Source organism: Podarcis bocagei, assembly GCF_964188305.1.
Source record: "Podarcis bocagei genome assembly, chromosome: 10".
NCBI lineage: Eukaryota > Metazoa > Chordata > Lepidosauria > Squamata > Lacertidae > Podarcis > Podarcis bocagei.
Window position 1 is genome coordinate 20,313,921 of NC_138135.1, and position 10,251 is coordinate 20,324,171.

General features: G+C 40.0%; 1 protein-coding gene across 8 annotated transcripts in view; it reads right to left on the reverse strand.

Annotated features, from left to right (window-relative positions):
* Positions 1-10,251, reverse strand: part of CACNA1C (calcium voltage-gated channel subunit alpha1 C) — a gene marked incomplete at its 5' end in the record, with an annotated part of 472,020 nt that overhangs the window by 101,447 nt on the left and 360,322 nt on the right. For 6 of the 8 annotated variants that reach the window (XM_081209739.1, XM_081209741.1, XM_081209740.1 and 3 more), the window contains 4 exons: positions 1,591-1,697; positions 5,178-5,237; positions 5,379-5,438; positions 9,101-9,230. In XM_081209739.1, coding sequence (XP_081065865.1) covers positions 1,591-1,697; positions 5,178-5,237; positions 5,379-5,438; positions 9,101-9,230 — 357 coding nt within the window. The remainder of the gene's footprint in view (positions 1-1,590; positions 1,698-5,177; positions 5,238-5,378; positions 5,439-9,100; positions 9,231-10,251) is intronic. The other 2 variants (XM_081209746.1, XM_081209745.1) reach the window with 1 other exon arrangement.

The window sequence follows — 10,251 nt, forward strand, 5'->3', positions numbered from 1 at the left end:
TTTATTGTGCATTTATAATTATTTGCACTCTCAAAATATTTTGCCATGACCACATGGCAAAAGAAGCAATCTGTGTGTTGTCTGAAGCTTCCAGCAGCTATCCCAAAACTGTTCATATAAGGAATGTTCCTCCCCTGCCCCACTATCACCTTCAATACACTATGACACTATGGCAATGTGCTACACTGATGTCACTTATTTGTGAGGTAGCCATTCCCACATACTTTCTGCTTATGCTGTTTTTGTGGAACTGAGCAAAGGTTTAGCACAGCAATCACAGCCTGAACCTTAAAACTGCAAAAATATGACAGTATTGTGGAGTCCTGGTGTCACAGTACAAATAACCTATGCTTAAATAAATAGGAAGAGATAAAATTGCTGTGCACCTGCTTTCTTTTGATGCCTGGTGCTGGCTACACTGCTACACACACACACACACACACACACACACACACAGAGCAATTCAACATCTAGGTGTCATACAGTGATTTGGAGCATGGTGCCATAAGTAAACTGATGACAAGGAACTCTTAACTGCCCATTTCATCAGAATCAGGAGAGGCTATGAAGGTGTCGGACAGGTGTCTGGAAGCAGTGATGGACTGGATAGTGGCCAAAAAAATGAGGCTGAATCCTGGTAAGCCAGAAGTGCTTTGTGTAAATGGTTCTCATGTCTGATGTAAAACTGTCCTGGGAAGGGTTGAACTTCCCTTTAAGAAACAGGTTTGCACTCTGGGAATACTCCTGTATTCCAGATTGCCAATGGAGTCTCAAGCAGCTTCTGTGACTAGGCATGCTTTTGCCCAGCTTAGGCAGATTTGCCAACTAAGTCTGTTCCTGGATGATGATAGCTTGACCTCGGTTATCCATGCTCTGGTGACCTCCTGCCTGGACTACTGTAATGCACTCTACTTAGGGTTGCCCTTGAAGATGGTCTAGAGGCTGCAGCTAGTGCAGTAATTGGTTGGTAATTGGGGCAACATGAGGAGGAGGAGGAGTTTGGATTTGATATCCCGCCTTTCACTCACCTTCAGGAGTCTCAAAGCAGCTAACATTCTCCTTTCCCTTCCTCCCCCACAACAAACACTCTGTGAGGTGAGTGGGGCTGAGAGACTTCAAAGAAGTGTGACTAGCCCAAGGTCACCCAGCATGTGCATGTGGAGGAGCGGAGACGCGAACCTGGTTCCCCAGATTACGAGACTACCGCTCTTAACCACTACACCACACTGGCTCTCATGATGGGACCATGTGTCACCTGTCCTGAAAGCTCTGCTACTGAGCTACTGGGTCATATTCAATGTGTATAAGAAACTAGACAGCTTGGGACTCAAGTACCTAAAAGAGTGCTTTCCCCAACAAGGAACCTATGATTGGCAGACAGGGCCTTGTTGGTGCTGCTGCCACTGGGGGCTGCCTGGTTGGTGTTGCCCCGAGACAGACCCTTTTCAGTGATGCGGTTGTAGAACATCCTCCCTAGTGAGGTGTGTCTGTTTTTTATTGACTTTTTTATTGACTTTTCCCTTCGTTCCATATCCCCTTCCCCACTCTTTATAAACACTAGATTTTCCCAGCTGAAAATAGCTCACTCACTGGATCCCAAAGGAGATGAGAGAAACGCTAACCACCAGCAGGTCCAGGATGTTGAAGTAGTTCCTGCAGAAGGAGCCTTTGTGAAGGAAAGCTCCATAAGCAGTCATCTGCAGGCAATCACATGGAGACACAAACAAACTTTGCTGTTAGCGCTTGCCACAAGTTCTTGCTTAGAGCAGGCAGAGGAAGGAGTAATGTAACACTGCAGAATAGTGCAAGGTTTTAAGTGCAAAGTTTCATTAAAAAAGAGGTGAAAAGAAGAGATAGTTTTCAGGGGGGGAACATAGGTAAGGAGAGGTTGCAAATAGTGTCCAGCCCTTGGTTGTTACATTGCATATTGGAAATTACAGAGACTGGAAATTACATTCTCCCATGTAAGCAGCTCCACATATTATCATTTACTTTTATCTTCCTCTATGTACTTCCTTTGGTGGAAGTTAGACTAATGATAGCAAAATGAAGGGTTTTTTTCAGAGTGGTCCCATCACTGTGAAACTCTTTCCCAAGAGAGGCCTACTAGATCGAGGACCTAGCAGTTTTTAGCAAGGCTGTCATTTTTTAAAGCATTACTCATTCAGGCTGAATTGAGTATTAAATCCCTGCTCCTGTCTTATTATTATAGTTTTGACAATATAGCTCAATACAAATTAGATTACTTCTCTTAATACTAGTATCACAAAGGCTACCACCTGCCTGCAAAAAAAAGAGGATCTTTACATTGGTATTTACAAACAGTGATAACTGAGATGGGTCTGAAGCAAAATTTGCAACCTCTCCCAGTTTTGGAACACTTAAAATAGTGGTTGAGAAGTGTTATCTAGATCAGATCAGAACTGAGCTCTCCAATGATAGCTTTTTCAAGTAACATTTTCCTCTAGAGAGCAAAAAGTCATACTCTTCCTTATGTATGCTTCAGCAGGTAAAGACATGCACAGAATCTATAACTGTAGCAATTATATTCCTGAGTCCCCTCTTCATTTTTAGATCATCCATTTGGTAACTGGAAGTAGCTGTATCCCTGGCTTTTTTGTCTGCTTGTTTTGCATTTATCTATTGGACCATGGCAAACCCAAAAGACCCAACAGTTAATTTGTTGGGTAAGTTTATTGTTCATATATAAAGATATAGCTAGAAATATATAGAAAGCCATGACTGATTGCAATAAGGAAAACATTACCTGCAAAACAGACTCCAGTGTGACCCCCTTATGTTTGAAATAAGAATCAGAAATAAGAATGGTCATACAAGAACACTCATTGGAATGTGAAGAACCAACCACCTTTGCTGCATTCCTGAATTCCTGCAACAAACCCAGGGTATTTTCAGGCCAGAAAGCCTAGCAATTTCCAGCCAGTTCTTATCAAAGTTGTGCTGATGGGGTAGGAAATAAATTAAATATAAAGTCATCAAAAACCAAATCACATCAGAAAGAACTGACTACTGATCTATCAGACAGAAATTAGAAAGGAAGTATAAACTCTGCTCTTTGAGTAGAATTTATACAAAAATATATAGTTGGTTGGGGGAAGGGGGGTTCTTGCCATAACAAAGGTAGTAAAGATGCTTCTTAGGGCTTGATTTTGCATGGCAATCTTAAAGGAAAGGAGGAGACACCATTGAAATCAGAATGGGGAGCTCTGTTGAGTTTCAGTACCATACAAGGTGTGTTTATCTATCCCTGCCAAGAAATTCATTGGCATAGCAAATTGCTGCATAACTTGGTTGCAGCTTTTGTTTAAGGCAGTATTGCCATTGGAATTTTTCTTTACAATTAACTGGTATCTTTAGAGGAAAGCATGGAAGTTGATAATCTAATCCCTGTGGGATAAATAGGCAACTTGCAATTGGGGAATGTGTTTTATACACGTATGACCTTTCCATAGTTAATTGTGTTTGTATAGTCAGTACTGACACAGTGAATGTACCTATGTGATAGGAGAAGGCCTAACGACACAATTCAATTTGTTAATTGTGTCGGGTACTGTGTCATCTCAAGTTTTTTAATCAATACAAAGTGGCAAGGGGATTTTCAGCACATGGGGTGGGAAGGTTTAACCTTTCCCTTCCCAGTCATGATTTGCATTTAATATTAACAATTAATGTGTAGTTATGCCCAGAGTAGTAAGTGTTTGATCAGTGCCTGTGTAAATTAGTGGAAGGAATGAGGAGTATGATATTCTTCTTTGCTGTTTGTAGATCTATGTCAAAATTTAATGGGTACACCTATACATTAAGAAAGACAAAGTGTTCCCTAGTTATCTTTAAAATATTAAATGAATGCAACGTGTAAGAGAGCTTATATTTATTTTCTCTGCAGTCTACTTTGTATCTGAATGTTTTGGTGTATTGTCAAGTAGCCTCTTGGGTTAGGTTTCACCCTGGGGGAAATAACACAGGTGCAATTATTAACTGAAATGAGGCAGCAAGTAAATTATGCATTTAAGGAACAGGTCTTTTTGAGAAGCAGACTCTAAAGTTAAGTTCCAACTTCACAATTTAACCAGTAGGTACTAAAATGTCTGAGTGGATTGGGGAATTGTCACATACAGTGAGTGGCAACCGAAGCAATTCAATGCTATTTTCTCTAGGTTTAAAGGTTCCATATTATGGTCACTAAGGAGCACATCTAACATCATAGAGGAGTCATAGGTGAATTACTGCAGAGAAACTGTGGTGGTGGGTGGGGAAGGAGTAGTGAACCAGTGCAACACTCCAAACCACTTCACCCTCATGCAAGGACCCAAAGGAGTTTTTGCAAGGCTATATATATTGTACATTGCAGTAGAAAAGTAGCAGGCAGGGTAAGGGTTAAATGCCCCTTCCTGCTTTTCTGTGGAAAATTCCCCATTCCTGAAGGTGTTTTCCCTAGGAAAAGAAGCAATTGGGGATGTAATGTGTAATTTGACTCTTAATGACCAGCTTTCTAGTGACCAGCTTTCCTCTGTTCCTCCATTAAGGGCCTGACCAATCTAGAACGGAATGCAGCTCACCAGCCATTAACTGGCTTGCCAGGAACTTGGTAATTCCTCCCTCCCATTTTTGCAGTTCCAGGAAAACATTAGTGGATCAATCATTCGAGGTGCACAAATTTTGGCTAGGAATGCCATACACTGGTAGGCCTATAGTGTTGTGTAGATATTCTGTTACCTACTCCTACTTAAAACAGAAGAGCACAAAATAGTATGGATGCCAAATAGTCTGCAGTGAGAGAAGGGACTATTTATGGCCTATACAGTATGTTTCTTGTAAGACATATTGTTTTGTGTAAGTTCTGGACAAGGAAGACTCACCAGAAAAATTCATCTTTTTCCACTGGGATAAGCAGGTATTACTGCCAAGAGTGGTGAATACATACTGTGTTCCATGCCATAAGACCTTTTTGGGGTTAATTATACATGGCAAGGGACTAAACAATTATATGAACCAATGGGACTTTAATATTAAAATGGAGCAATTATTGAAAGCACATACAGTTACTGCTGAGCTAGGAAGTATGACCTGTCTGTGGAGATCACACTAGGGATTTAAAGCGGTACAAAAGACAAAGCAAAAGCAAGAGAGAGAAGTGTATTGCTCAGATTGGTTACCTTAAGAATAATTTCTAATGTAAAGATACTAGTGAAGACATAATCTGCATTGCCTAGGATCTGAAAAATAAGCACAGTTGGGTTAGTGGTTACTGAGCGTGGCCAAGACAAAAACAGGCGTGTGTGTTAGCAACAAACAGCAGCAGAGAACTAGTGGGCTCATGAGTGAGAAGATAATGGGAGAGAAGATGGGGACTTTACCTTCAGAGCAATTTCAATGGTGAAAATGACAGTAAAAAATATATCAAAATAAAAGAGAATCTGTAAAACAAAAGGGAATAAGGGGCAGGGGGAGTGGAGATCTGTGAGTGACCACTGCAAAAGCAAAACACAATTCAAAATCAGAAAGCACAACTGTTTCAGTTGAAGGGGAGGAGGAAGAGGGCACAGGGAGGAGCTGGCTTACAAACACTTCTTGGTGAAGGCAATGATCAGGCTACAAGCAGCACATTTAAATGGCATGTTTCTTTTTTCATTATTTTGCCTGTCAAACAACAGAAATTTATAACATTTCCCAAATTAAACTCCAATCAGAAAATATAAATATACTTGATTTCTGGCAGAACATGTGCAACTCCTTTCCCTATTAACACTTTTTGCTCAAGTTTCGATCAAGTACCTATTACAGTAGGAGTACCTATTGCAGATAAATAGAAAATGTGTTTTCAAACTGCTTTGCAGTGTCTGCAAGTTCATTTATTCAATTGTATCATGTTCTCAGGGTCAATAAGAGTATAGTAAGTACTTTATGTTTCACCTCTGTAGAACAAAAAAGCCCAAGAGTTATTGATCGAGCTTATGTTGCTGTAAGACAATGTTTGGAGAACCATCTCTTGAAATATTTTCTTTCATTTTATCAGGTTTACAATCCCAAGCATTCTTGCCATTCAAACCAGTGAGACTCACTTGTGAGTAAACATGGGTAAGATTAAGCTGCAAGATTCATCCTCACTCCATCTGAACTGACCAGGAATTATAGTGGGGCTGCTACTCAACATTATGCAAATGAGAATGCCCAAAGAGCTCTATGTTAAGAGTAAAATCTTCTGTTCCCTGAATACTGTTAACTACATTGTTAGAAGTACAATTTGTGATTGTGTTGCTCATGGCTTAACTTCACTGTTAAGTTTGATTAAGCTTTACAGAGTTATCGTTTCTAGAGAAGTACAGAAACTTCATCACAAATGAAAAGCCCATTGGACAGAACATGTGCAAAGGTACTTTAGGGAGTCATTGTTAACCAAGGCAGAAAGAAAGGCTGGGTCACTCAGTTGATCTTTCACCCCAAATTTAGGCTTTATGTGCCCATTTCTGTGCCAATGCAATTAAAGATGAGCAAACTGAGGTTCAGTTTAGTATAGTGCCATGTAAGTCTGAAGCTACTTTGTTAAACTAATAGAATAGTTATTAATTTAGGGCTGCCATATTTCAAAAAGTAAAAACCAGTTGTTGAGCGTTTTTTAGGAAGACCCCCCAAAAGACCGTGATTTTTTGACTGACGTGCCTAAACAAATGTATGGCAGCCCTCTATTAATTACTGTCTCTAAATAAGATAAAAAGCTAGCCTGTTTTGTTCCTTCACTGAATGTGCAAAAGGTAAAAAGTTAAATGCCTGACAATGCAAGTAATTTACAACATTTAAAAAAGTTTAAATATATAGGATGAAACTCTCTAGTCAGTCTAATTCACCAGCATTGCAATCTGTATTACTCCTATGGCATGTGATGCAGTACTACTTCAGAACAACTCCATATTAAGAACTTGGGGAATGGAGCCCAAGTGGAACTCCTTGCTGGTTTGTAATTTTAAAAATGTGAATAATCTTTCAAAGGACAAGATGTTTTCTAATGTAACTTTGATTTACTTTCAATAATTAAATTGGAAGGTTTTTTGTGTGGATGTTAGGTAATGCTGATTGTACAATTGGATTCCTATGGGCCACATTCACTGATGACCTCTAACAACTGTACACAGATCCAGCAATCCCATTGCATCCAGTTTAACACTCTGGTCATATTTGGTTCACAGCTGTTTTCTATCCCCTGGACTGGTATGACAATCAATGCATCTCTTTTTCTTCTTTCACTTTTTTCTTTTATTCTTCAGTTCCGTATTTTGTACTTTCATAAAGGGATTGCTGAAGTGGGGTAAGGGTATTTCATGCAAATTTTGGGGAGGATCCTAATATTTTGTGAAAACATGTTTTGTTCCCTCATCTCCAGCTCTGATAGTCCTGTTTAGAGATATGTTTCCTTTAACCTAAAGTTTATTATTTTGAATGCAGCTTCTATGTAACACAAAAACACCGGTAGCTTTTTAGTTTACAACCTGGCTTATTTAGCAATACAGTTACCCAAACATCATATAGTGCTATTCTACTTTTAAAAGATAGTTTTTAAGTTTGCTTCAGTGCAGAGCACTATGCTTAATGGTGAGGAAAATCTTGCAGCCTGTTCTTATGCATATTTATTCAGATGTCCCACTGAGTTAGGTTTACTCCCAAGCAAGTGGGAATAGAATTGATGTTTTAAATGCTTACATTTATTAAGCTATGTGCATGATTGTATCTGTAGTTTCTGAGCACTAATATTAGGCCACTAAATAACATTCCTTAGGCTTTTACCATTTTATTCAAAATTCCCTAATAATGTAGCATATGATATATCAAATGCAAAAAAACCCTATCTTCATGTTATGCCTCCCAAAGCCCAGTTAGAGAAACATTAACATACTGTATGCTTCCTGATTCATATTGATTACATTTTTGCAGACTGAACTCAAAGCGGGCTTTTTTGAATCTCATGTCTGACTCCCCACTGTAAATAGTGTAAACTCAATATTTTTTTCTTTTTCTTTTTTGGACCTTAAGTAAGGTCCTGCATAGCTCAGAAAGAAGAACACTCCAATGAGGATAAAAGCAATATCTTGGAATATGCTTTTGAAGGTACTTCCGTATCCTAATGTCCCTTTTCCTTATTTGCAATATACATCAAGGTTTGATATACATACCCACTCCCCGAGTTAAACAGCAAAAAGAAAATATAGTCAGAGCAGTGGGTATTCTGCCTACCAGCAAGCCCATTATAAAATTTTGTGTCCAGCATTTAACTTTGTAACTTGAGCATTATTATTATTGTTGTTGTTGTTGTTAATAATAATAATAATAATAATAATAATAATAATAATTTATGATTATTATTTTATTTATTTTCTGGCCGAGACTGGGCTTAGGGTGGCTAACACCAAATATATAATGCATTAAAAACACAAAATCAAATGATTAGATTTAAAATACAATTCAAAATCACATTTAAGAACAAAATAAAATTAAGTGGGAACCCACACATCGTATCCATAGGAGTAAGGAATTAAATGTTCATCAGGCCTGGGCACCTGTGCTGGTCCCATATGGGCCGATTGAAAGAGCCAAGGAGGCCACTTACATAGAGGGTCCTATAGAAAGAAGAGGGTCAGACTGGGCCCAGACCAAAGGCCCAGCAGCACAGCTCCGTCTTGCAGGCCCTGCAGAAAAATGTCAAATCCCCCAGGGCCCTGTTCTCTTGCGACAGAGCACCCCCTGCCACCGCTTGCCATCTCTGTGCCATTTGTTCATTCATTCATTTCCTTGCTTCCCTTCGACCACATAAATCTTGCCCAAACAAACTCCAAATGCCAGAAGCCACATAAAATCATGGCAAGTCAAAATGTGAGAGCTTCAACTGTGTAATTCATTCTAAATGTAGAGATTTATCAATGAATTTGGGGTGCAGCCTGCAATAGCATGGACTGATGTAGCTATATTTATCTGTACAAACATGAAGCTAGTGCAGGCAGGGGTGGGGATTGGATAGGTTTTCCTCAACTGGCTGCTGAACATCATTCTCAACAAGCTGTGAAGGATCAAGGAAAGGTGGGAGGCATACTTGATTCCGAACGGAGGTATGTCGGACAGGGTCCTCAGCTGCCAGAGAGATGCTGCTGAGTAAGATGAAAAAGAGGATCAAGTTGGTGAAAACGTTATCATTAACAATGCGGTGGCAGTGGACCCGAAACCTGCAGAGAAAGAGAGAGAGAGAGAGAATCTTTTTTGTATTATTTTTTATTTCAAATATACAAATAAATACATAGATAACAGACACATGCATTAATAACCACTACATAAACCAAATAATATCACTTAATAACCTCTTAAAAACCTTTGAGTTTATAATATCTGTTACCCAAATTGATACCTTTTATTTTGGGTTCATTCCTTATACCAGGGGTGGACAACTCTCAAGAGACTGTTATCTACTTTCAGAATTAAAAACTAGCAGTGATCTATCCCCGTTTTTGGGGGGTTCAGCTCAAAGTTGCTGAACTTTTTTTAGGTAGATGGAAAGCCCCAGTTTTTTTAGGGATTAAAAAAAAACTTTTTGGGGGGGATCCATTTCGGGGGGTTAAAGGCATGGGACAAAGGGGTCAATCACAAAAACGTCACTATGGATCAAAACAGCAGCACAGAGAAAGCTCCACCTTCCCTTCCAGAGATCATACAACAATGGAGGGTGGAGTGAGGGGGCGTGGCAGGAGTCAGTTTTAGCGACAGTAAGGAAAAGGAGGGATGCGGGTGGCGCTGTGGTCTAAACCACTGAGCCTAGGGCTTGCCAATCAGAAGGTCAGCAGTTCGAGTCCCCATGACGGGGTGAGCTCCCATTGCTCGGTCCCAGCTCCTGACAACCTAGCAGTTTGAAAGCATGCCCAAAAGTGCAAGTAGATAAATAGGTACTGCTCTGGCGGGAAGGTAAATGGCATTTCTGTGCGCTGCTCTGGTTCACCAGAAGCTGCTTAATCATGCTGGCCACATGACCCAGAGGCTGTACGCCGGCTCCCTTGGCCAATAAAGCGAGATGAGCACCGCAACCCCAGAGTCGTCTGCGACTGGACCTAACGGTCAGGGGTCCCTTTACCTTTACCTTAAGGAAAAGGAGTCAGTGATCGACCGCAATCTACCAAAAACTTGTGGGGATCTACCAGTAGATCACGATCGACCTGTTGGACATCCCTGCCTTATAGCTATTAATAATGTTTATAA